The following is a 26754-nucleotide window of genomic DNA, read 5'->3' as shown; positions in this document are numbered from 1 at the left end:
TGTGGTGCCTCGTGCCTGTGTAAATGATGTGAACAGGTAATCGCTTGCATTAGTGTGTACACACATGTACCAGGCATGGGATTGCATCAACACAGTATAACAACGTGTGACCTCCTACGGAATCCGTCTCCGCAGATGGTATGGCCATGGGTTCCTCCAGTACCTGTGAGTGGGGTAGTGTCTGAGGAAGATGGGTGCCCCTTGAGGGAGGGGCGGTAGTGAGAGCTGGGTGGATGTGTGCCCGCCGGTGCCTTTGTGTACCGGCGTGTCTCCGAGTCTCTCTGTCGGCAGCTTTGAGTTTCTGAGTATCTCTGTGTCTGTGTGTGCGTCTCTCTCTCTGGGTCTCTGCCTCGTCGTGTGTGTCTTGCTCTCCCTTAGCGGGGAGGGGATTGGTCACGCATGACTCATCTTGAACCTAGCGGGGCTCCAGCGGCAGGGCCGCCGCCGTTGCAGCTGGAGGGGGAGGAGGACGAGGAGGAGGGAGAGGAGGAGGAGGACTACCAGGAGAGGGAGGAGGAGAAGAAGGAGGGGGCGGGGGCCTCTCCAAGTTTGTCGGGACCTTCTTGCGAGGCAGCGGCGGCAGCAGCCAGGGAGGCCGGGGCTGCGCGCGGCCCGGAGGCGGGGGCTGGGGCCTGGCCAGGGGCGGCGGGGCCGGCGCCTCCGCTCTCCTCCTGTTCCTGCAGCAGCCTCTGCTCCCACTGCGGCTGTGGCCCCCCTCGGCGCAGCTCTCTGCGCGGCGCGCCCGCTGAGCCCGAGGTTCCCCGGCCCATGTACTGGAAGCATGAGAACGCCGCCCCGGCGCTGCCCGAGGGCTGCCGGCTGCCGGCCGAGGGCGGCCTCGCCACCGACCAGGTGAGCCGGCGAACGACTGGGTGAGCTGCCCAAGTCGGGGTCGGGTAGGGTACGGGACCCAGCCGGGCCGAGCCGGGTGGCGGGCGGCTGCAGGAAGGAGGGGTACGAGGCTGAGCCTGTGAGTGTGTGCTTGTGAGTGTGCGAGCGCGCGCAAGCGACGGGGGGGGGGGGGGGGGGTCGCGGAAAGCGGGAACACATTATGCAAATGTTGGAGGAATTTCTCAAAAAGCGATTTAGTAAAGACACAGGCGAATCAAGAGGAGGCGAGGCCGGTATTGTCCGTCTGAATAGGCGCTGATAGCGCCGGGGGTTGTGCGGGCGCAGCGCTGAGAATCCCGACGCGGGGCCGGTCCTGGGCGCGCGGAGGGGCTCTAGGGTGCTTTTTCCTCCCCTTGAGCGCCTCTCTTTTCTCTTTTTGGTCCCGTTTCGCCCCCGATCTCGCTCCCTTTTTGCTCCGGGTTTCCCTCCGACTGGCCCTCGAAAGGCACCTGAATCCGTGTCAATATCGCCGCTTCAATTTCGCGGCGCGTGTCAGGCGGGCAGGCGGGCGGGTGCTCACCGCGCTCGGGGTTTTATTTTCCCCAACCACCCTCCGCCCCTCACCCATCTCTTTTTTATTTTCTTTCTTTCTCTCTTTTCTCCTTTTTGCATTTTGTGCCGAGAGGAGAAGGGAGCGAGGAAGGGGGAGGGGTGGGTGGAGAGAGAAAAAATTCGATTTTTAATTACTACCATTAAAAAATCAAATTTGCAATTCTTTGGGCGGCCTGATGGATCTCACTGATTGACAGTTGGAATTGACACTCTGGCTACCTCTTATCTTGGGCATTCACGACAATTTCTAATTGCAGGTAGTTTGTGTGTGTGTGCGCGTGTTTTTTTTCCCCCCTCAGAGGCTTGGATTGCAAGGGAACTAAGCGATTACTTCAAGAGCCACGGGTTAAGTGCAGGGAGAGGGGGAGAGAGAGGGAAAAAATCCAATCCAAATTCAAATTGCTTCATTAGAGAGACACCGCTTTTGTGGGGAAGGGCTTTAAATGCCCACTACAAAGTTAGGACTCATTGTTCGGCGCCGGTTTATATAACAGGCGCGGGGAGGCGCTGGGCTCAGGCTGCGCGGAGCCAGTTCAGCAGCAGCCGCCGCCTGCGTTCCCTCCCCCCTCCCCCAGGTGATGGCCCAGCCAGGGTCCGGCTGCAAAGCGACCACCCGCTGTCTTGAAGGGACCGCGCCGCCCGCCATGGTGAGTCCGTTTGGCCCTGCCTGCGGTGCCCAGTCCTCCAGCGGCCCGGCCCTGGGGACCTGGCCAGGCTTTCCGGCCACGAACCGCTGCTCACGCTCTGGGGGACACCCGGCGGGCGCCGCTCCTCTCTGAGCCTCGGTTTTCCGGCCGGGAATGTTGGCTTTAACCGCTCCTAGCACCCAGAATGCGCGTGTTAAAAGTTGGCGCCGTCCCTTCCTCTCCAATAGGCCCTTCCATCCCTGTCCTTCAGTCTACGGCGCATCGTCCCGGGGAGATTTCGTTGTCAATTGGTGTTCGGGGGCCCCAGATTTATCTCCGAGGCAGCCCCAACTCTGGGTGCCCAGGTCAGCGCTCCTCTCTCCTCTCCCCCGCCGCAGGCGCAGTCTGACGCCGAGGCCCTGGCAGGAGCTCTGGACAAGGACGAGGGTCGGGCCTCCCCATGTACGCCCAGCACGCCATCTGTCTGTTCACCGCCCTCTGCCGCCTCCTCCGTGCCGTCTGCCGGCAAGAACATCTGCTCCAGCTGCGGCCTCGAGATCCTGGACCGGTATCTGCTCAAGGTGAGACAGGGGTAGGTGTTGAGTGCATATTGTCTGGGCGTGGGACGCAGCACAGGAGACTGCAGGAAAGCACCGCAGGCGCCACGTCCTCTTACTTACAAATCCTGGCTCCACGCCTGCCCGACTGCGAGGCTTTGGGCAAGACTTAGGGTCTCGTCTGCACCCCTGGGTTCCGTCTGAAAAATAGGAAGAGTTTATTTCCATTTCCCTGAGTCTCGGTACTACGCAAGAAAAACAGGGGAATCGCATGCACCTTCTGAGCTTCAGCGTCTCTGATTGCAAATGGGACCCAGGAGGCTGGGGCCCGGCGTGAAAGAGGCCTGCGCTGAGCCGACCCCCGTCCCCGCCCCCTCCCCAGGTCAACAACCTCATCTGGCACGTGCGGTGCCTCGAGTGCTCCGTGTGTCGCACGTCGCTGAGGCAGCAGAACAGCTGCTACATCAAGAACAAGGAGATCTTCTGCAAGATGGACTACTTCAGGTAGGCTGCGGCCGCCGGGGCAGCGGTGTCGCAGAGGGTTGGCCCCGGGCGCATTCGGAGGCCACTTTTGCGGCATGTGGTCTCTAGCTCCAGAGCCCCGGCGTCCGCAGTACACTTCCGGCGCGCAGCGCTGACCCAGCCTGCCGGCACTCAGCGGCGCGAACCCAGAGCTCCAGGCAGCACGCTGGTGCTTGCACAGGTTCGCGCCCCGGATCTGCCTTCGGTCCTCGCGGTCCATTGGGTTTCGGTATGGTCTCTGGCTCTGTCTCGGGTCCTGCCTAAGTCTCAGGCTCCAGTTCCGACCTCGAGCGCCTCGGTGGAGTTCTGACGTCCCCAGCTCTGGTCCGGACCCACTCGGATCCTAGCCGTCGTCCGGCTGCATTTCCAGTGCACTCGGGCTTCGAGTTCCAACCCTACTCGGACATCAGTCATGCTGGGCTGGACGCTGAGCTGGGCTCCGGACTCTTGCCCTGGCTCTGACCCTGGCTCCGCTCTGGGTTCGGATATGGTCCAGCCCCAAGCTCCAGCCCCAAGAACCAGCCCCACAACAGTCTCAGATCCGATCCCATACCCAAGCGCCTCGTCCTGAACCCCAACCTCTGTCTCCAGCTCCATCTCAACTCATTCCCCGGCGTCACTGGAGTGTCGCATTCCGAGTCTGGGGTCATGCGTGGGCCCCTGGCGCCTGTTCTAGTCCCAGCTTCGCTGTTGTTTTGGCCCAACTTTGGCCTCTACAGGGTCTAGGCCTTGCCTTTGCGCCGCAGGGATGGGAAGTGGGAGAACCGGGCACCCAGAGCCCTGAGTGGGATTATCCCGGGCTGCGCTCTGCGAACTGCAGGCCGCGTCCCAGCAGCCGACAGCAGCCTGGCGCATCCTTCTGTTCTGCTGCGTCTGGACCACTTGCCTGGGTCTCACTTCTAGCCATGAAGCCTGAACCTGACCTGATTATGGGGTCGAGGTCACTGCAGGGTCATGGCCTTGTCTGCTGATCCCAGTGGGAGGCATCAACCAGCCGGAGGCTTGGACCACCAGGCCTATGGGATCGGAGGAGAATGATGAGGAGTTGGTTCCTGAGAGGGATGCTTGTTTCCAAGTGCTTTCTCAAAAAGTGGAGAAAGCTGCTTCCCTATAACTACCCTTCAACCCACAGACATCCTTCCTATCCTTGCATAGGAAGACGTCATGGCTTCAGTCTTCCTGGCCAGACCCCTGCCCTAGAAAGAGCCTCTGGGAATCAGGGAATATGGTGGAAGACGATCTCCTCCTGTGCACTGGCACTGAGCCTCCAGGGATCTGGAAAGAGAAGATCTTGAGTCTAGGGGGAGGTTGGCAGCATTTGGGGCAAGGGTACTCTGAAGAAACCATGGGAAGCATGGTTAAAGAGACAGACTCTTCCTTTATGGGATGGATGTGAAAGAGTGTGCAGCTAGGGTGGGGTGGGGACAGCTCAACCAGGTGGCCTAGGACTCAGTGTGCAAGGAGTGCCTGTGTGTCTGCATTGTCTGGGATCTGTGCAGTAGTGCTGGGGAAAGCATCACTGGGAAGGGTTGGGGGTGTGTGGATAGCATGTGTGTTCATTTATGGACAAACATTCATCTTTTAGTTCCTGTGTGGGTGTCAAGAGTAGGTGTCTGTATGTGAATGTTGAGACTGTGTGTGTGCGTGTATGTGTGCATGTGCATGTATGCAAAGTAGTGAGGACAGGATTACATCTGGACTAGGATCTGGAGGTGAGAGGGTGAGGTGAGGGGATTCTGAAATCCCATCATTCCACTCCACCCTCTCCTCTGAGGGGGTATTCCTGCATAAGGGCCTCCACCCAGACACTGAGGGATGAAGGGTGTGTTATGAATGTATTTGTGAATCTGGATGGCTGTGTGTGTGTGTCTGTGTGTGTGTTTCTGTGTGTGTAGTCAGAAGGGGGTTAATGGTGTATAACCAAAGTGTGATGTCTCCTCTCACTGTCCCATCTGACTACTGGTTTGGCCAGGACAGGAAATGGAGGTTACAGTCACTGTCTAGCCACCTCCCTGCTCTAGGTCTGACTCCAGTTAGTATAAAACATCCAGATGGGCTGGACACCGTGGCTCACGCCTGTAATCCCAGCACTTTGGGAGGCCAAGGCAGGTAGATCACAAGGTCGGGAGATCAAGACCTATCTGTACTAATAATACAAAAATTAGCCAGGTGTGGTGGTATGTGCCTGTAATCCCAGCTACTCAGGAGGTTGAGGCAGGAGAATTGCTTGAACCCGGGAGGCGGCCATTGTGGTGAACCAAGATCATGTCACTGCACTACAACCTGGGTGACAGAGCAAGACTCTGTCTCAAAAAACAAACAAACATACATACAAAAAAACATGCTAGATGATGCTTGGGGGCTTCCTGGATTCCTCAGCGACTAAATTCAGGGTGCCAGCTTGGGAACCCCAGCAGAATGGTGTCTGGGCCTCTCCTATAGACTAAGGCACCACCAGGACACCTCTCCTGGCTCTCCTAACAATAGATTTGGCAGTCTTATTTGCTACTTGCCCAAATTTCTTTTCTGCTTCTTCAGCCTTAGCTCATGCCCATGCTGGACTGAGCCTCCTTGGATACTGTGCTTTACTAGACCTTGAAACTAGTCAAAATACGGATCCTGACTCCACTGTTGAGAGCCTCCCCTTATTCTGGAGTCCTCTTCCCACTGCAGTGGGGTAGAGAGTAGGGTGTGCAGCCACTGTGGGAAGAGGCAGGAGACTGGGGGCAGTCTGGCCAGTTGTGACCTTGGCAAGTTGCTAAATCTCTCCTCCCTTAGTTCACCCTTTCCAAGGCTGTCTCCCAGAGCTGCCAAAGAGGCCGCTCTTGCGGGAAGTCTCCATAAAGACTCCCTAAATGGCGGTTGGCATGAATGCCTTGATTATCACCATTGTCATCTTTGGCAGGGTGGATGCTGGGCACAAGCCCATGATGGCATTTCCCGACGCAGCCTGAGGAGCAGAGCCTGCCTGGAGGGATGGCTGGGCCATTTCTGGGCTGCAGGTTCTGAGCACTAATCTTTTTCCAATGACAAGAGCCCTGAAAGCAAAACTAAACCAGATTTCTGGTTAAGAAAATGGAGGCAGTAAAAGCTCACATTCCCTGGGTTGAGAGTAGAATTGTGGCTCTTCTGATCATTTCTCTCCCTGCAGGCATAACCCATCCCTGGCAGCCCCACCTGTAACAAAAATAATAAAACCCACAAAAAAGGAAAGAAAAAGCCGGTCAAGTGCCAGGCAAGGACTATTATCTGCACTGCAATGCAGTCCAAGCTCTGGGTGGCTGCTATGAGGAAGCTCTTCCTGGAGAGAGTGTGAATGGTGGTGTAGGAGGCAGAATTTTCCTCTAAGGAGCTGGGGCCCAGGGAGGGGTCACATGCTGAGATTCTCTAGGCTTCTGTTTCCTGAAGCCCAGGATCAAGAGTCTGGTAGGATGTGGACTGGAGCACTCTGCCCAAAGTATGGAGATCCCATGGTCCTCTAACCTCTGGTATTTTCCCCAGGGAAGAGGGTCGCCTAGGTTCGATCCCCCACCTTGTCGCTCCTTGACATTATCTTATAGACCCTCCTTCAGTCTCCAATGGCAGAGCTAGCACTGGTGGCTCAGGGAATTAAAGGTTAGGAAGGAACTCCAAGTTCACCAGGGAGAGGGTCTGCAAAGCATAGAGGAGATAAGGAAGTCCAGTGCTGCTCCTGGCTCATTTGCATTGTTGGGAGAGGTTGGTTCTCATTGGCTCTGTGTCCTTGGCCAGGCCACTGGACTCTGTCTCAGTTTCTCCAATTCACACTCTAAACAGGATCCTCACCAGCCCTTGTGGGTTCAACCAGATCCCTACCTCCCCTTACTCCCTGAGATTCCCAGCAGGAAAAAAAATTACCACCAGAAAAATGTGATAGGATTCTTAATTTCTTCACCTTTTTGTTAAGACCATTTTTCTTTCTGTTTTCTTCCAAAAATGGAAGAAAATTCTGGAAGAAAAATAGTGCTCCTTTCCGGGACATTCACATTTCCCCTGCTACCAACAACCACAGCCCCAGACAGCTTCTCATACCTGCAGCTGCTGCCCTACAATAGGGCATGGCCGGATCTGCAGTGCCCTCCTGGCTCCCTCAGCCTGCTGGAACATCATGCCCATTGTATAGTTGAGGAGACTAATGTACTGAGAAAGTGCCATTGCTTGCAGTCACACAGGACACCAGTCATCAGAATGTATGGAGTTCTTGTCTAAGCCAGGAACTGGGCTAACCCTTTACCTGCTTTATCTCATTTAATTCTCAGGTCCACCTTGTGTGTATGATACTCTCATAATCCCACATTATGGTGGCATTGGGGTGGGATTGAGGAACTGAAACCCTGAGAGATAAGGTCACACGGCTAAGTGGTAGAGACTACATAAGCCCTACAGCAGCCTGGCTCCACCATCCCTGCCCCTAAACACCCCCATACTCTTCTATAGGTGAGATATATCAGCCACCCATCTATGCATCATGGGGCCCCTCTCTGCTGATCCTAAGATTCCCTGCCCAGTTTGGTGCACACCCACTGTGTTTTCTGATATGTGGCTCCCTGGGTGATCTTGCAACACTGGGGCAGGAGTGACTTCAGAGGCCTGTGAGTGCAGCACCTTTGTCAATATCAGGTCACTGTGGTCCCTGGCCCTCCTGCCTTCTGACAGTGGGAGTGGGGAGTAAAGGGTTAACTGCATCCCCTCGTGTTTATGAGGGTGGGGGTTCAGTGAGTGCCCTGGAGGCTAAAGTTCCTCTTCCTAGCTAGGCCCAAACGACTTCAGGCAAGCCCCCAGCCTTCTCTGGCCCTCCGCCTTGAGCCCAAGCTCTGTCACGGGCTCCAGCGGGAGAACCCCACCCCCTCCCGCAGAGCGAGAGTCCCAGGGGAAGCTCGGAGCGGGAAGCGGCCCCCCACCGCCGCAGAGAGCGGCCCATCGGCGGCCAGCTGTTGGGGGACAGATGTTGGGGGAACTGAGAGGGGAGCTGGGGGAGGAGCCTCAGGGCCGGGACCTCTGAGACGGTCGTTTTAACCTCTTAATTGCTGGTTCTGGTTTTTGTTTGTTTTTTTTTCTTTCCCCCCTGGCTTCTTCCCCTACGGGTTTACCTGGAAGGGAAGGGGCAGAGAGAATACCTAGGGCTCCACCTCCAACCCACCTTGTTCGCCTCACAGGATCTAAGGCCTTCAAGAACGTCTTGAACCTAAAATAAGTGAACCCCCGTTTGAGTTTCGGCCTCTTGGCTCAATAGCTTGGTAACTAACATTGGCGTTTCCACTCTGAGGTTTGGTTTCCTTGTGCAGAAAAGGGGTAGCTTAATAGTGGAAGAAGGGGTCGAGGTGAAACTCAGATGGGCTCTTTCGTTGAGGCTCATTCATCCAACAAATAATTACCAAGCGCTTACTAGATATCCAGCATAGTAGGCTGGGAAAGTGAGTCTGACTTGGTCAAGGGCGCAGAGCTCCCTTCCTACGACCATGAGTACCCAGATATCTCTGCTCTCCTTTCAGGGGGTAGGGGGCACTGCGGTGCGCGACGCCCACCTTACTCCTTTTAGCAGTTGCCAGGATGAGCAGTATCTGTCGAACACTTCTCCATCCCCAAAGCGCCGTGGGTCCTTTGCATCTAGGCCCTTCACATGCCGGGATCCAGGGACGCGCAAGGCCCGGACCTCACAGCAAAGCTGGGGTGGCAGTAGACACACCCCCTAATCCCTTTGGCGCTCTGGTGGCAGTTCCTGCACATCTCTTTCTTGAAGTTTCGTTGTCTCCGCCGCCGATTTCGCTGTTTCTGGAATCCGGTGGCTCCGGCCTCGCAGCCCGCCTGGGAAGGAATGTCGTTTTGTCAGAGCCTGGATCGATAAGCCTTCTCGTGCCCTTCATGCTGGTGACTCCTGTCCTGGGTCGGGGACAAGCTGCAGGGCAGTCTGCAATGCAACCAAACCTACATAATCCCCCCTAACCCCACCTCAAGGTTCCAGCGCGAGGACGATTTCTTAAACTGGGCTGAGCCACGAGGAGTGCAAGAGGATCCTAGAGCTGGGACAGCTTCCAGCATTTCGGGTGACACGCGGAGCATAAGAAAGTTGCTGAGAGGTCACTAGCGGCGCCTACCTCGGACCAAGGGTATGAGGACACTGTGACCTACCTGTGTAGGCGCAGAACGGACTCGGGCGTCGGGGACTCTAGGGGCAGGAAGATCGCGGTGCGCAGAGAGTCTTTGACTCGTCCCTGGCCAAGGAGAAAGAATCCCATGAGCCAAGCGCACAGAAGGCTCAGCCGCTGTTGCTCGGCTTCTGATGGCCATGACCTTCCCTGCTTCGGCTCTTTCCGCTCCCTGAGGATGCACTCACTGCCTTCTCCAGGCGGGTGGGCCCTTGGCCCCGCGCGCTGGAGATTCCAGAATCAGCGGTCCGGAGTGAGGACGCGGCACTGCTAGACCAGCCCCGCTTCCTGTTCATCCATGCGGGATTCCAGCTTGCCTCGTCGCCAGTCCAGTTGCTCCGCAGATTCTAGGTACTTCTTGCACTTTGGAGGGGGCCTCAACCCCAGCCCCACACTCTGTGGAGTTTCCGCAAACCACTCGCCAGCTCTGAACCTTCGATTCTTCGTATGAAAACCCGATGCCAGAGTCCCCACTTCACCGGGTTGCAACGAAACCGAGAGGGTGCAGTGAAGGCGTTGCGCCCCAGGACCCCGGCCCGTCTAAGCGCGGCTGGCCTCCCCCTCCTCCTGCAGCACACACAATCAGAAGCCAGCCTCCCCTCAGAGGCCAGAAAGAACTCCCAATCCGGATACCATCAGCCCGGTGGCAGAACCCGGGGTCGGCCCTTCCGGGGAGTAGGGGGAGTAGGGGGAGTAGGCTGGGTTGGGCAAAGAGGTTTCCTCTCCCATTTAAGGCGGGACGGGGAACAGAGACCGTGAGCTGGGCTGGGCACTCCGCTGGGAAAGCCGCGCTTCAGAGGTCCGGAACCGCCTCCGCTTAGGGGAGCAGTGGACTAGACTAAGGTGCTCAGCGCCTCCTGAGGGGACCGCGCCGCCCTCGGAAGGGTCCTCTCGCGCTCCTTGTCGGAGACTGTAGAGTTGAGGTTGAGTCTGGGAGCGGAGACTGGCAGAAGCCTCTGGGCTCCTGCACTCAGTCCAACCCAACGCTGTTTTTTTCAACCGACAGTTGCTTGAATTTGTCAAGGCAGGCAGGCTGTAACCAGAGCGTTTTTGCCGGACTGTTTCCTCCGTGCACACACAGACGATTCCGAATGCTCCCCCGGGTGGAGGGGTACCGGCCCTGGGGACGCAGAGGCAAATCTTCTTGGTTCCCCACCCGCAACCCCAGGCCCCCAACTCTAGGAAAGTGGAAGGGGTGGAAGGGAAGAGCCAGAAACATTTACAAACCAGTGTGGTCAGCGCTGAGAGAGCGGTGCAGGGGGCCCTGGGACTCTGGGGGAGGGTAGGTCAGTGCAAAGGCCTGGGGGTTGGAAAGTGCTTCAGAGGAAGCCATAAAGACCTGGGAGTGACCTTCCCTTGTGGCTGACTGGGACACATGCCTGGACGGTGGGGCGGCATATCTTGAAGGTTAGGGAGATGGGCCTGAAGAGGATGTGGTCGCTGGGGTTTTGCAAACCCCAAGGGTTTTGGACCAGATCCTGAGGATAGAGTGGAGCCACCATAGGATTGTAAGCAAGGCAGAGACAGGATTTCATGTGCATGCTGGAAACTTTGCTGTGACTGCTCTGTGGAGGATGGGTTGGCAGGGGCCAGACGGGAAACAGGGAGACCCGGGAGGAAGCTGACAGTGAGGATTGCATGATGGGAGCCTGGCCTAGGAGGGCAACAGTGGAGATGGTGAGAAGGAGATGGATCCCAGAGATACTTGGGAAACAGAACCAACAGCATCCATGATTGGCTGGATGAGGGGTTGAGGAGAGAGAGGAGTGCATGATTATGATTTTCAAGCTTCAGGGGCTGGGCGAGTGGTGGCACCGTTCTCTGAAACAGAGGGTGTACCGGAGGAAACAGGCTGCCAGGGTTGGGACAGAGTCATAGGTGAGTCATCCACTTTAAAAAACACACTTTCCTTGGTGCCCGGGGTCAGGCCCTGGGCTGACTTCTGGGATGGAGTAAACCAGACTCTGCTGCCTCCTGGAGGGGCTTCCAGTCTGGTGTTGGAGGCAGGTGCACCCAGATTGCCAGACTACAAAACCAGAAGGGAGAAGGAGAAGAGATAGAATCAAGGAAGGCTTAAGGGGCAAGAAGACATTCAATCCAGACTTTCTATTTTTATTTTTGTCTTTTTAACATTTAGTATCATTAATAGAATGTCACAGGCTCCAGAGGGACTTGCTGGGTACTTAGCCAACTGCAAAGCATTAAACAAACAGTAGTAGTCATTGCTATTGTCATCTAGTTCAGTGCAGGACAAGGAAAACGATAACTCAGAGTTAAACAGTTTGCCCAGGGTCACAAAGCCAGTAAGTGCTTATCTGTCTGTTCGTCTAAGAAACAGCACTTCTGTGCAGCTGGGGCTATAGCTTATATTCATCTCTGGAGTCAGGATGACTAGGGTTCCTATCATTACAAGCGGTGTGACCTCCTGCAAGTTACTTTACCTCTCTGGTCCCCATTTTCCTCACCTGCAAAATGAGGATTAATTGGGATAATCAACGTAAAACAATTAGAATCTTGCTGGGCAAGTGGTAAGGCAACAACTTGCCTATTATTACTATTATTGTGTTTTTTCTAACTTGTGATGTATTTTTAACAAACAAATTAATATGCAAATATAAGTGACCATCATAGAAAATTTGGAAAATTCAGAAAAACACCAAGAATAAAATAAAAATCACCCATCAGTTCACCTCCTAGGTGGGACTAGGTGTAGAGGGTTGGTGCGTCCAAGCTAAGGCTAATGCCTGAGCTGAAGACTTACAGGCGAGGAGCCTAGGGGCTGGTGGGCCATTGGGTGGTGGAAGGAAGGAGGAAGGTTGGCCTGTCTGAGTGCCTGTCCTCTCGACCTGCAGCCGATTTGGGACCAAGTGCGCCCGGTGTGGCCGACAGATCTACGCCAGCGACTGGGTGAGGAGAGCTCGCGGCAACGCCTACCACCTGGCCTGCTTCGCCTGCTTCTCGTGCAAGCGCCAGCTGTCCACTGGTGAGGAGTTCGGCCTGGTGGAGGAGAAGGTGCTCTGCCGCATCCACTACGACACCATGATTGAGAACCTCAAGAGGGCCGCCGAGAACGGTACCCAACCTGCTCCGCCTGGCACCTCTGCTCCCAGCCCTTTCCCTCCCCACCCCACCCCAGGACCCCAGGAACCACCCACACTCCTCTACAGATTGGGCCTTCCAGGTATAGCTCCGCAGGCAGCGTAGGGCTGGGGCGGCGCACAGATCTTGCACTTCCGGCTCGATCTTTTGCTTGGAAGTTACAAGTCACTGCCCTCCTTTGCAACTATGTTTCCTTATCAGTAAAATAGCGTTAACGACAGAACACCTTCCCAAAGATAGACGAGCTGATGTGTTGTAAGGCCAGGAGGCACTCAGTGAACCCTAGAAATGGTTCTCATAACCGGGCAGCCTACTCCACGTTTGGACAGCTCTCATTGGCCCCGGGGCTCATCGCCTCCAGTTGCCCAGGACCAGGCTTGGGCCAGTCCTGGAGAGATGACTTGGCTCCCATTCTCCCATTTCCTATACTAGCAGCTCCAAGCCAGAGGTTTGAGGAGGGATTTTCATCCGGGACCAGGGTCTCTAACTACAAGGGGAAAGAACCAGGTTTCTGAGTCTGGAGACCAGGCTCTCACATACTGTGTTGACATATGAAGTTTCCTTTTCTCTCTGGGCCTCAGTCCCCACATCTGTGCAAGACAGATACTGAACTAGAATGATCCCTAAATCTCTTCTGGCTCTGCCACTGTGATTCCCCAGATTGCCCAGGAACAAGATTCAGGTCTTTCAGGGATCCTGGGGACCGAGACACAGACGAAATGGAGCTGGGGAAGGGCAGTAATTGGCTGTGGGCAGAGGCAGGGACTCTTTCTCTAATTCCCCTGTTAGGGTCTGTGAAAGCTGCTAACTTCTCTGTAACAGGGATTATTTTATGTAATCCTTACAACAGCCCTAGGAAGTAGGTGGCACGTCCCCATTTTACAGAAGAAGAAACAGGATTTGCCAAAAGTTATATACTAGTAGATTTGCCTATTCCAAAGCCCAGCCTCTTAACTACCATACCATACCATACCATACCATACCATACCATACCATACCACCTTGGCCCTAAGCTCTAGGGCGCCTTAATCCCATCTCATAAAGCCAAGGAGGCTTCAGGGATGTTGCTGCCTCTGTTTTAGTTTCCCATCTAAAAAACCAACACACCAATCCTTGCCCTGTCTGCTTTCCTGGGGGACATTAATACCACCAAGTGTCTGCCCAATCCCCAGTTCCTCTGGGGAGGAGTATGAACCACGCTTCCTCAACTTCTAGGTCCCAGCCTGGGGACTAGTCAGGGACTGCCAGAGTATTCCTGGCCATGGCCATAACAGGGCCATCATTTTCTCCTGCCAGGATCAGGACTAAGTGGGTCTAAGGGGCCATCTAGTGAACTTGGGTTTCACTTGCTGCCTGCTGATCTGCAGTGGTGGGCAATGAAATTATCTGCAGTGGTCAGCAAGTCAGCAGCGGAGCTGGGATGGAAACCCAGGAGTCAGAGCTTTCCCACACTGTGGTCCAACAGTGACCACAGGCTCCTTCCACACATGGTCCAACCAGGACCACCTGTAGTCACAGCCTTGCCAATTACATCCTAGCTCTCACAGCCACACCTGTCCACAGACTTAACATGCTGAGGAACTTGAAGGTTGGGGCCTCTGGTCTCTCTTACTGATCAGCCCTCAGTATTGGCTACTGTTTCACTTTTTAAACACACACACACACACATACACACATATTCATTGTAGAAAAATTAGAAAAGATGGTAAGCAAAAAGAAGAAAATAACGATTGCTCCAAATGCTGCCTCCTTCATATTTTAATGTGTATCTTTTCAGATTTTTTCCATGTATGTTACAGTGTTTGCTTTTTTCCTTCAATATAATTTTTTCCTAATTAAAAAATTACAATAAATTGTGAACAATGGTTATTTCTGAGTGCTGAAATTACTGGTGATTTTTATTTTCTTCTTTGTGCTTATGGAAATTTTCTGAGACTTTGAGGATATTCAGAACAATGAAGTATTAAAAATAAAATGGGAATATAGTTAGTGTTTTAGTATGATTGTAAAAGTAATATGAGTGGAAAGAGAATATCTAACATATACTCTGGTTAACAAAATTCACCCTTAGAGAAGTAAGGCAACATATGATTTTTTTTAAAAAAACCTCAAAAGTTACAGGAATACTGAAAGTAAAAAGTTTCCATAATCACATTCCTGGAAAGTAAACCACTGCCAACACCTTGTTGTATATTCTTACAACCTTTTTTACTTCCGCTCATTTTTACAAAATTAGGAGCATAGTTCCATTACTTGCTTGCATCCTATTTCCTCTAGCCTTTGGTTTCCCCCAGTTTCGTCAGGATGGAGCCCAGTTTGGGGCATTAGGGTCAGCTAGCTTTCAGCTTCTAGTCGAAAGGGCCAGAGCAGGGGCTTTCCTTCTCTCTGAGCCTCAGTTTCCTCCCATGTATAAAGAGGTAACGCCACCTCTTCTCAGGGCTGTAAGACGTGGTACGGTCGTGTAAGAAGTGGCCAGTACTGAGCGGACGCTTAGAAACCCCTTCCCCAAAGACTGAGCTCAGGGACTAGGACCCTGGGATCCCCGCTCCCAGCCAACTCCCGCTCCTGACCCTTCCAGGGACAAGCTCCCCCCACCCCCGTCCTTTCCAGGCTGCCACTAGAAGAGATGGGGACGCGTGGTCAGCCGCTTCTATCGCCCCCAGGGAACGGCCTCACGTTGGAGGGGGCAGTGCCCTCGGAACAGGACAGTCAACCCAAGCCGGCCAAGCGCGCGCGGACGTCCTTCACCGCGGAACAGCTGCAGGTACCGTGGCAAGCCGCTGGCGGCGGGGGCGGGGCCGAAAAGGTCTCCTGGCTCCACCCCTCTGCCCGGACCCGGGTGGCGGGGAGGGGCCGCAGCTGCCTGGGGCGTGGCCTGCGGGCTGGCGCCGCTGATTGGGCCGGGGTCTCGGAGTCTCCGCGTGCGGGCGCCTCACCGCCCTCCCCGCCCCGCAGGTTATGCAGGCACAGTTCGCGCAGGACAACAACCCCGACGCTCAGACGCTGCAGAAGCTGGCGGACATGACTGGCCTCAGCCGGAGAGTCATCCAGGTGGGACGGGGTGGGCGGGGCCTGGGGACCGCGGGCACGCCCCGGAGCTCGTAGCTGGGCTCGGCGCGGAGGGTCGTGCGTGCACGTGGCCATCCTTCTCCAGGAGGCGACGAGGCGGTCCCGCCTGGGGTACCCTGGCGGCGCGTCCGACTCTTTTCAGCGAGGCTGAGGCTGCCGAGGCTGTCGTTCCAGGTGTGGTTTCAAAACTGCCGGGCGCGTCATAAAAAGCACACGCCGCAACACCCAGTGCCGCCCTCGGGGGCGCCCCCTTCCCGCCTTCCCTCCACTCTGTCCGATGACATCCACTACACCCCGTTCAGCAGCCCCGAGCGGGCGCGCATGGTCACCCTGCACGGCTACATTGAGAGTAAGTAACCGCACAGCCCAGAGCCTCTGGGCCTGCGGGGAGGGGGCGCGGAGGAGCGCGCGTGGGCGGCTGAGGCCGAGGCGTGGGGTGGGGGTCTTGGGGAGCCTCGTGGGTGAAGAAGCGGGACCCGAAGTCATTTGGATCTAGGAGTTGGGGAAGAGGGGTAAAATCTTCGGCTGTGCCTTGGTGGAGTGGAGTCCTTCGTAGAGGCAAGCGATTTAGCCATTCAAAAAATACTTTCAAAGCACCCAGTCTGTGCCAGGTACCTACTCTGTGGAGCCTGCGTTCTGGTGGGCATGGAAAAATAACTAGGCGTGTCGTTTTAAGTGGGATGATTCCTGTAGGAAAGGTGCTGGATAGAAGTGACTGGAGATGCTGCGGAGTGGAAGGGAAGGGGCTGGTCTGCCCCTCAGCAAGCAGAGACTGAAAGGATGGATAGGATTTAGTGAGGTACCTGAAGTGGGGGGAACGGAATGTACGCAGGCCCTGGCCCAGAAAGCATCGTGGCATGGGTGTGTTTTGGGGTGCAGAAGGCCACTGTGGTGGGAGTGTCCAGGGTGTGAGGCCTTTGGCAAGTCACCTAACCTCGTTGAGCCCTGGTTTCCTCATCTGTAACCTGGGATGTCAATAATGCCTGCCTCACAGGGTTGTGAGACACCATTCATGCATTCAGTAGCTATATCTTTAGTGCCTTCTGTGTTCTTTGCACTGGCATACGACAGTGAACACAGTAGACCAAAGCTGCTGTGCTCTTGGGGCTTACTACAGCGTGGGAGATGGTGGAGATGATAAAATCATAGGGAGGGAGCAGGCATGTCCGTGGCAGGGAGCATTGTGTCGGAGATGCAGGGGCAAGCGGGTCATGGTGAAGTGACTTGTGAGCGGGAACCTGGAGGAGTGAGGGAGGAGCCCCGGGGATTTCTGGAGAATGAGGGTTCAGTGCATCTGCTGCTGAGCAGGTGCCTATCACAGATTTGTCTTTCCCTTTGAAGTTATTCCCATCAATTGTTTCCTCCATGCTGGGCATGACCAAAAAAATAGAAATGACTATGATGCACACACACACAAATCCTCCCTTCTCTGGCTCCATGTAACAGGGAAAAAGAAGGGAAATCAGAGAGAGAACTGCTGCTTACTGACCATATGCCATATACTCTACTGACTGCGTCTCTAAATATCAGAGGCCACCATCTCCTTGAATAGATGAGGAAACCAAGGGCCCACTGTAAGTTAGTGGGAGCCTGTATGCCTTAATGACCAAGTGTGGGCTTTGGTGTCAGATTGCCAGGCTTCACATCCCAGCCCTGCCATTTACTAGCTGTGTGACAGTGGGTGAGTTTCTTAGCTTTCTTGAATGCTCATTCCCTCATCTGTAAAAATGAGGATAATAAGAGTATCTCAAAGCAGTGTTCTGAGCATCAAATGAGGTAACCAATTGAAAGTGTTCAACATTCAGCAAGTGCCGCATAAGTATTGGCTGCTCTTGTGATGGTAGGAGTGGTTTTGGTTGGCAGAACTAGGAGTGCAGAGCCCTATCTCCGCACTAGGCTGCCAGTTGGAAACCATGTCTCTATATAGTTCCATTTCTGAACTATCTGCTCAGTATGAGTGACATTTTCCCCCTTTCTTTTCTCAACAATGACTATATTCAGGCTGCACAGAGCCTGTTAAAGGTGCCAAGGATCAGGGGCTCTATAAGTACCAGGGTTCTGAGCTACCTGCTAATACTTGGTGTAAAGTCAATAAGAAATCTAGATGATCCCTTTGGACTTGGGGCCATGACTTCCAGAGTCCCCACCAAGACTCTGTCCGTACACTCTGTTGACCAAACTTAGATCTGTCTTTGATGCTTAGAGAAGAGGCTGAGGTGCCCTCTCCACTTACCCTTGTGGTGGAACTCAGCTTGGGGAAGAAGAGGTTGGGGGTGTGTGCACCTGCACCTCTTGCTGCATGACTGACTAAGAGTCACCACAGCAGTTTGCTCTATGGTAAACTATAGTCATGGAGTTGTGAATTTTCTGAAGCCTTGAGCTGGGAAGCTAATGAAAGTGTTAGAACCAGACCCCAGAAAAATGAGTTTTTCTGTAGAGTTTGCTCTGCAGTTAACTAAAGTCACAGAATACTGAGTTTCCTGGAGGCTTCGAGCTTGGAATCTGATAAAAGCTTTGGAACCAGACCCAGAAAAATGTAGATATACATACATTTTCCAAGTAATCTGAAGTTGTATATGGACTCCTTGAACACCCCAGGTGAAGACTCCCAATTTAATGTAACTCCTTTATTCTACAAATGGGAGAACTGTGGCTCAGAAGGGAACAGTGACTTGTCCTGGTTTATATATCAGTTGTAAGTGTCTCTACAATGCCCTTTCCCTGTGACCAAAGAGAATGAAGCCTAAAGAAGAGACCAGCAATGGACTTCTCCGCTGTATTGATAAACAGGCTGAAGCATGAGATATTTGGATCCTACACAAAGGTGGACTTTCCCCAACAGTTTTAGCTGTTGGAATATGGTATGGAAATTCATTCAGCAAATACTTAAGAGTACCTACTAAATGCCATGCCTCACTCTAAGTGCTGGAAATCCACAAAGATCTAGAATCTAGAAAACAGACAAAAAATCCTGCCCTTGTGGAGCTTGCATTCTAGTTGGCAAAGACAGATAATATAAAATAAATAATAAAAATATGCAGTAAGCCAGGCTGGGCGTGGTGGCTCATGCCTGTAATCCCAGCACTTTGGGAGGCCGAGGCAGGCAGATCACTTGAGGTCAGGAGTTCGAGACCAGCCTGGCCAATATGGTGAAACCCCCTCTATACCAAAAAAACAAAAATTACCTGGGTGTGATGGCGCATGCCTGTAGTCCTAGCTACTTGGGAGGCTAAGGTGGGAGAATCACTTGAACCCAGGAGGCAGAGGTTGTAGTGAGCAGAGATGATGCCGCTGCCCTCCAGCCTGGGTGACAGAGTGAGACTCTGTCTCAAAAAAAAAAAAAAAAAAAAAAAAAATGCAGTTAAGTCAGATGATAAGTGCTAAGGAAATAAAATAAAGCCGGGAGGAAGACAGGGAGGGTAGGGGGTAGATGTTGGTGTTGGTTGCAGTTGTAAAGAGAGCGGTGACATACGAGAACAGAGTCCTCTAAGAGGCATGGGTAAAGTCATGGTAATACCTAAGAGATACGAACTTACTGAGGAGGGTCCGAATAAATGGGGCACAGCCTTGCTTGCAGGGCCTGAATAGGCAGGGTACAGCCTTTCTTGCATGTGCATGAATATGAAAGCACATATTTATTTAGGAGTGTTTGTTTATCAGTGAGCTAGATGGTTATACCTCACTATCACATAGCTTTTCATAAACTATAAAGAGCATCACAACTGGCTGGGCGCGGTGGCTCACGCCTGTAATTTCAGCACTTTGAGAGGCCGAGGCAGGTGGATCATGAGGACAGGAGATCAAGACCATCCTGGCTAACATGATGAAACCTCGTCTCTACTAAAAGTACAAAAAATTAGCCGGGCGTGGTGGTGGGCACCTATAGTCCCAGCTACTCGGGAGGCTGAGGCAGGAGAATGGCATGAACCCGGGAGGCAGAGCTTGCAGTGAGCCAAGATCGTGCCACTGCACTCCAGCCTGGGTGAGACTCCGTCTCAAAAAAAAAAAAAGGCATCACAACCAATCCTACTGAAATCTTGCCCAGGGTTACCCAGGAGGTAAGTGGCAGAGATGAAACTGGTTTCAGGGCTCCAGTTTGCAGAGCTCGGGGCAGGTGGGATCCTGTGTGTAGCCTGGGGGATGAGCTCCAAGGCATCCTCTCGTCCACAGGTCAGGTACAGTGCGGGCAGGTGCACTGCCGGCTGCCTTACACCGCACCCCCCGTCCACCTCAAAGCCGATATGGATGGGCCGCTCTCCAACCGGGGTGAGAAGGTAAATGGAGCCAGATTGGGTCTGGTGGGTCAGAGCCACCCTGTCGAGGATGGGCTTCTGGCGGCATCCCCTGTTAACAATTTGGTACCATGCTGCACTGTGACAGACCCTCTCTGCCAGGCCTGCTGAGACCCCCACCGCACCGCCACAGCAGTCACTGGAGCAGCTGCTGGCGCGTTCTGTGTGCATGGCCTCTCCGAAGGCCTCCTTGCAACTCCCTACTGGCAGTTTGCCCTTGTCTGTCTCAGATTTGTGTATTTCCTTTACTCAAGCTTTGAGGTTCCAGTGAGGGCTTATATCACTCATCACCCTACTTCCCACCATCTCACTGGTTCCTCCTTTTCGTTCTTGTCTGTTGGGAGTGGATATCCTGAGCTGATGGGGCTCAGGGATAGCTGGCCAGCCAGTGACCTTGGTCAACTGGCAGGGCCTCCTCTGTGGAGCCAGGATTTCTGGTTGTCTCAGGCTTTAGGAAAAAGGGTGCTTAGCTGTCCCCATTCCAGGGCTTCAAGGTATTGTTTCTGAAGCACTGCAACCCTTTGTTTAAACTTGTCCATAGTGCAGATGAAGGTGAATGGAGCTGCTCTGTGAAACCGTGGAGAGAGGAGGAGCCTCACTTCCCTCCCAGCTCCAAGACACCTCACAGTTAGCCTTGAAAGCCAGTGCTCTCAGACAACCCTTTCATTTTAGAAATGGGAACATTGAGGCCCAGATAGCTCAAAGTCAGAGACTGGATGAGAACCTTGCTTTTTTTTTTTTTGGACAGAGTTTCACTCTTATCACCTAGGCTGGAGTGCAATGGCACAATCTTGACTCACTGCAACCTGCGCCTCCTGGGTTCAAGCGATTCTCCTGCCTCAGCCTCCCGAAGTAGCTGGGATTACAGGCACCTGCCACCATGCCCAGCTAATTTTTTTTTTTGTATTTTTAGTAGAGATGGGGTTTTGCCATGTAGGCCAGGCTGGTCTTGAACTCCTGACCTCAGGTGATCCACCCACCTCAGCCTCCCAAAGTGCTGGGATTACAGGCATGAGCCACCGAGCCTGGCCGAACCTTGCATTTTTTAATTCACTTGTTTATTTGGAGACATTTCCTGTGTCCTGTCTGTGCCCAGCATCCCTGAGTCTGTTGCCAGGAGTGGAAATGAGTAAAGTGTGGTCCCTGCCCCTGAGGAGGCCGGAGTTTGGAGGGGGAGGCAGATCCCAACAGTTACAATACAGTGTGACAGGGGAAGCCGTGGGAGCTGGGGAGGGGGAAGGGGGCAAAGGAGAGAGGCAGGGAAGACTTCCCAGAGGAGGGAACCTCTAAGGCCAGGCCTGAAAGCTGAGGCATCAGGGAAGGCATTAGACACCAGAGCTCTCAGGGAACCCTGAGCCATTCAGCATTGTTGGCAGGCACATCTGGGAGGATGGGAGGAGGAAAGCAAGAGCCTTGAGGCTGCCAGGTGGAAGAGTCTGTATTTTATCCTGCGGCAGTGTGGGGTCCTGGAGGGCCTGTTGCAGAAACATCACTGTAGCAGTCTTCAGAGACTGCTGGGTTGGAGGCAACCAGTAGGAGGCAGGGAACCCAGTAGGTCAGTGGGTGTGGCAGTCCTGAGGGAGAGGGTCAGAGCGTTAGGGCTGGAGTCAGGAGCCCTCCAGTTCAGCAGATCCCAGTCTTGGTGTGCTCGGAATCACCTGGGCAGAGATTCCTAAGCCTTGCTCTCAGAGAGTCTGATGGGGTGGTATATAGGGATTTGCATGTGTAATACTCAGTCTGTGTGATTCTAATGGGCAGTCGGGGTAGGGACCGCTCCTTTAGGATGGTACTTCTGGCTCGGCCTCCTGATTGAGCTCAGTACACCTAGTATGTACTGAGCTCTCTGTGCTGGGCACCACAGGAGAATGTGTATGGTGTGGAGGTACAGGCAGCCCTGGACAGATACATTTGTAAGTAAATGGTAATGCCTAACGCAAAATCCCGCAGAGTCTGTAGTGAGTGAGCATGCTCCAGGAACATCATCGCCGCTGAGACTGTCACATTCACAGGAAGAGCTGCTGTTTGCTGAGCTCCTTCTGTTCAAGGCAGCTACTTGTCACATGGCATCTGGTTCACACCTCACAGCCACTTTGTGGACATAGAGATGGCCTTCTCATTGTAAAGAGATAAACAGATTCAGAGAGGTGACATGACTTGTCCACGGATGCAGTGAGTTTGTCGGACTCTGAAGTCTGCGTGGTTCAGTAATTGCTTCCTTTTGTGCAGCGCTTTATTGTGTACACAGCCCTCTCTCCGAACTCATCCTTCATAGTCTCCCTGGGAGGATGATTTTGATGACCTCCATCTCATACTTGCAGAACCTGAGGCTCAGACAGAGCAGCGCTCATCCAGAATCACAATGTGAGCATGGGCCAAACTGGCCTGGATCCTACAGCCACCTGCCCCAGAGCTGTCCCTTCCTGTGGGAGGGGATTCATCCTATTAGACCTGGCTCTGGGACTGCAGAAGTGAGCTGACATGATCCCTGTCCTCAGGGAGCTTGTGGCTTAGCACAGGATGTGGGCAGCTACATTGCAGGGGAATAGGCAGCTGGAGTAGGCGAGAAACATGACCTTAGAGGACCCAGAAGAGGGGGAGGTGAGCTCTAGGGGAGAGACAGGGGACAAGAAGAAGGGCATTCCACATCAAGAGAACAGTATGTGCAAAGGCCCAGAGCATGGAGGAGTTTGGGTCGGAGGGGACCCTGGGGGGTGTTCAGTGTGGCTGAAGTCCAGGGAAGTGGGGAGAGCCGATGGGGGCCACAGAACAAAGGATCATCGAGAGAGGGTCTTGGACATTATATGGAGGGCAGGGGGTGGGCCCTGGAGGTGCAGAGGGCTGGGCTCAGTGCTTGGAGAGAAGCCTTTGCCTCCTGGTTGCTCAGCTAAGCTTGTGGTTCTGTCTCGTTTAGCCTGGGGGATAAGCCACGCTGGGGGCTGTCAGTTTTGGCTATACACAGTTTCTGGCCCCTGGTTTTGGCTGCTGAGCCAGAGTTTTCCCTTGCTGGGCTGTGTCCCCAACTTTGTATCCAGAAAGTCTGCATGAAAGTGTCTCTCCCTCCTTCATGACCTTCTGTCCTCTCCCTGTCAGGCCTTTCTGCCAGCTCCTGGGGACTTTTCTTATCCACAACTCTTCAGATTCCTGGGGCTTGGTGGGTGGCAGAGTGTGGGATGTGTGTGGCCAGCACAGGATTGCCTGGGCTTTCTTCCAAGTCCCTCCAGGCCTGAGCCTGCCTAGCTGTGAGGAGACTCAGTGTCCCCCTGGGGCTGGCCCCCGAACCCACTCATCTAGACCACCACTGGCCTGGCCTGGAGAACAGTGCTCTGAGCACTCAGGGGAGCATCCCCTGCCTCCACTGCATCATCATTTGGTGCCTGTGAGGTTCCAGATCCATATTTCTTCCTGGTTGTGTCCCCTGATCCCACAAATTCAACACTTGGAAAGTTCTCAGAAATCAGGGCCAAGCTGTCATTGATCAGTGGAGGAGACTGAGGCCCATGGAGGGGAAGGGTCCTACCAGGGTCACCACTCTTGAGAGAGCATCTCTTAATAAGGGCTAACAGCCAGGCATCCTGGAGTCCAAAATGGAGCAGTGGCCAGGATGGGGAAGGAATGCCCACCCTGGCCACTCTGGATTTAGGCCTACTCGGAATCCCAGCTCTGCCACCTCCTTCCTGTGAGATCTGGGAATGCAATTAGTTTCTCTGAGCTGCAGTTTCTATATCTGCAAACTGGGGATAATAATAGTTCCCACTCCCTAGGGTTGCTGCAGAGAGTAAATGCATAATGTGTGTAAAGAGCCCAGCACGGAGCCTGGTACACAGAAAATGCTCCCTAGGTGTTGGTTATGATCATGATCACTATTATGGAGATCATCCTCATTGCTTTCCTCCATCACCTCCTTGTGATAACCAATTCTGGGCAAGTAACATTCCTGATCAGAAAGGGAACAGCCACGTGGTCATGCACACCAGATGCCCCTCACACTTTACTGTGAAATGACACATCGCCATTGACCAGCCAGCCAGTGATCCTTGACCTGAACTTCAGGGAACTGGCTGTGTCAGCAGCAGTGAGATGTCAACCAAGTGCTAGAGGCGGGAGTGGAAGGGGGAGAGGGACAGACAGTCCTGATCTCCCACGGTGTATTGGGTGCCCAGCATGTCTGAGCCACGCACTTCTAGGCTTCGTGCATGTGAAGATTAAGCGCATGTGAAGCTTAGCCCATGGCCCGGTGGGTAATAAGCAGTCAGCCACTACAGTCACGGTGACCTCGGAGAGGTAGAGGCAATGTGCTTTGGTAGGGAGAGCTTGCTGTGGGCCAGGCCTGGCCTCCAGTGCCAGGTCCTCTTCCTCGCCATGTGCCCATGGGCTCACTCGCTTCCACCTCTTTGAGCCTGAGTGCCCTCCTTGTAAAATAGAATGTTGGAACTCCCTCACGGGGCTGTGGTGCAGCTTCCATGAAATCAGGCACGGAAGGTGCAGGGTGAAATGCCCAGAAGGCTTTTGCTGCTGCTGTTGTATCTCATTGAATCTCTCTGATTCTCAGAGAGAGATTTTGTCATCCTTGTTTTAAAGGTGAGGAAACAAGCTCAGAGAGGTGAAGTGAGTTGCCCAAGGTCCCACAGCAAGTCAGTTGACAGAGCCAGGATTTAAACTCAGATCTGGGCCCTGAGTCCACCCTTCTTCTCTGTGCCTTTGAGGTTCTCTGGGGGGCGGCAGGGTGGGGCAGGCCCCCAGCTCAGTCACCTCCCATGCACTCCTCTTGCAGGTCATCCTTTTTCAGTACTAACGCTGCCGGCACTTCCGCATCTGCCCATGGGCGCCCCACAGCTGCCCCTCAGCCGCTGAGATCCAGTGTCCAAGCTGCGGCCAGGAATCCACCCACCTCCGCATCCACCCCCGTCCACCATCCTGCCCACCGCCAGGTCGGTTCCTGAGGCCTGGCCTTTCCCTCTCCTGCTGAGAACCAGAACCCACCAGGAGCACCACAGAGTCCTCCTTTTGGAAGGCAGAACTCCCTGAAATCTGGAATCAGGGTGGAAACAGCCTGTTTTTCCCATTTAAACAGGAGTCCTCTTCAACTTCAGCTGATTACAATAGCAAAAGGTGGAATTGAATTGTGCGACGCCAACGGCCTTCTAATTTACAGGTTTTTCCCCCCACATTGGCCTTTATTTACTACTTCCTTGGAACCATCTCTGAATTCTGAATAGCTGACAACCCCCAATGTTATCCACTCTGTTGCTTTTGTCTGGAAAACTCTACAGTGTTTGTGGGATGTCCCCAAAGGAAAGCTATGTTCTAATTTTATCATTTCCATCTGTCTGGTTATGTCAAGTTAATTCAGAAAGAGAAGAGACAGTGACCAACCCTGAGAGGCCCAATAGGGCAGAGATGGAGGCTTGCCCAGACTAGGAGGCAGGGGGGATAGACAGGGAATGGGGAGAAGAAATACCCCCATTGGTTTGGAAATCAAGGAGAGGGCGGTGACATATTGGACCAGAAGAGGCACTAGCCATTTTAAGGAGAGGAAAGAGAAAACTCTGGGGTCAGGGAGAGACCCTACCCCTACCTAATTATCCAACGTATATGTAGGAAACATAGCAGAGATGGTATTTGATCTGTGCCATGACTCTTCTAAATGTTTGGACAGGTTTGAGTTGGGGACCCCTGTTGGCTACTTGTTGACCTCTCATAGTGGTGCTTGGGCCAGGTCTTCTCGATGGAAGGGGGATCCCTCATGGGGGAAAGGGAACAGAGCCCGGTGAAATGGCAGTCAGAATGTTAACCCTGGATCCATCTCTAAGTAGAGAGAGGGTGCCCATTGCCTAGGTGAGAGTGCCAACCTCAGGATTCCAACTGGCACCTCTGAGCTTCCCCACCAATACTTCCTGGAGCCAGCCCCACCCACCCCTGAGAACAGAGGCCAGTCACAGCTGCATAACATCCATCCTGCTACAACTCTTCCACCCCAAACAAAAGGGCTCAGGCTACACATGACCATGATTTATGTTTTCAGGGGATGCCCATTTGTCCCAAGCTTATCCTGTGATTCTAGAACTACCTGGTGTCCTGATGCATTTTCCTCTAGAGGTTGCTAATCAGCATGTTTTAGCCCAAGTCTGCCTTCCTCCTGTGGTTAACCTGTTATGTTGCTTTTGGAAGGAGACTCTAGGACAGGGAAAGCAAGTTCATGGTACATACGCAGCCGTTGTCTCTGTTTTTACTCATGGCAGACATTGCTAATCAATGGCAGCTCTATCTCACTAAGTCTGGATAAGGTTTCAGAGTTCAAATGCTTGAAGTTGGCACTTAAAATGAAAGCCTATATGTCATTTTTGCTCTGGGATCTACAGGCGGGCTAGGCACAGGTGCAGCCCAAGAAGGGAACCTGCTTCCTCTCCCTTCCAAAGATGGTGACAGCTGACTGAGGGCAAAGAACAGGCACCACTCAGAACGTGGTGAGTACAGCTCAGCTCAGCACTCAGCCAGTGGTAACTTGTGCCCAGCCCTGTGCTAGGCGCTGACATTAACAGGATCAACCAGGGCCAAATCCCTGGCCTTGGGGAGCTCAAATCTTTCCTTTGATTTTTGCTCCTGATCATCAAGGCCCCAGTGGCAACCGTGTGGTAAGTGGCCAGCCAAGCCCTGCCCAGGGTCACCCAACACCCACTCTGCCTTGAGCCTCTCCTCAGGGTCTATTCCTTGCGTGGATTATGTGGCCGTAGCATGTTACAGTTCAAACATGTCTCCACTACCCTGTTAAGAGCAGCCTGGGAACGTACAGGCCATCAAGACTATTTATTTAAATACGAAAAAAAAAAGGGGGGGAAACACACACACACAGAAAAAAATTGTAAGCACTTTTGTAAAACCAATGTCTGTTTTGTTACATACCTTTCATGTCGTGCTTTGTAAATGTCTTATTTGTGTAATAAAGTTAATGCAAGTAGAAGTGCTGGCACTGAAATCCAGAACA

General features: G+C 53.5%; 1 protein-coding gene across 3 annotated transcripts; it reads left to right on the top strand.

Annotated features, from left to right (window-relative positions):
- The first annotated feature begins 544 nt into the window (after nucleotides 1–544).
- On the top strand, nucleotides 545–26754 carry LHX6 (LIM homeobox 6). 3 transcript variants are annotated; one of them, XM_010355385.2, is made up of 10 exons: nucleotides 545–852; nucleotides 2019–2090; nucleotides 2468–2650; nucleotides 3009–3130; nucleotides 12165–12385; nucleotides 15075–15175; nucleotides 15367–15462; nucleotides 15655–15829; nucleotides 19651–19754; nucleotides 24544–26754. In XM_010355385.2, the coding sequence occupies exons 1-10, from the start codon at nucleotides 769–771 to the stop codon at nucleotides 24562–24564; spliced, it is 1179 nt and encodes a 392-aa protein (XP_010353687.1). In that variant the 5' UTR covers nucleotides 545–768; the 3' UTR covers nucleotides 24565–26754. The 3 variants fall into 3 exon arrangements, with proteins under 3 accessions (XP_010353687.1, XP_030776273.1, XP_010353688.1); XM_030920413.1 differs by lacking the exon at nucleotides 2019–2090; XM_010355386.2 differs by lacking the exon at nucleotides 19651–19754.

This window comes from Rhinopithecus roxellana, chromosome 16 (genome assembly GCF_007565055.1).
Source record: "Rhinopithecus roxellana isolate Shanxi Qingling chromosome 16, ASM756505v1, whole genome shotgun sequence".
In the NCBI taxonomy this organism is placed as follows: domain Eukaryota; kingdom Metazoa; phylum Chordata; class Mammalia; order Primates; family Cercopithecidae; genus Rhinopithecus; species Rhinopithecus roxellana.
This window is presented reverse-complemented; position numbering and strand designations above follow the sequence as displayed.

Coding starts and splice junctions, on each gene's coding strand:
- LHX6 (XM_010355385.2), top strand. CDS start 769: ATGTACTGGAAGCATGAGAACGCCGCCCCGGCGCTGCCCGAGGGCTGC. Junction 3,131..12,164: donor TGCAAGATGGACTACTTCAG/GTAGGCTGCGGC, acceptor CTCGACCTGCAG/CCGATTTGGGACCAAGTGCG. Junction 19,755..24,543: donor TCTCCAACCGGGGTGAGAAG/GTAAATGGAGCC, acceptor CTCCTCTTGCAG/GTCATCCTTTTTCAGTACTA.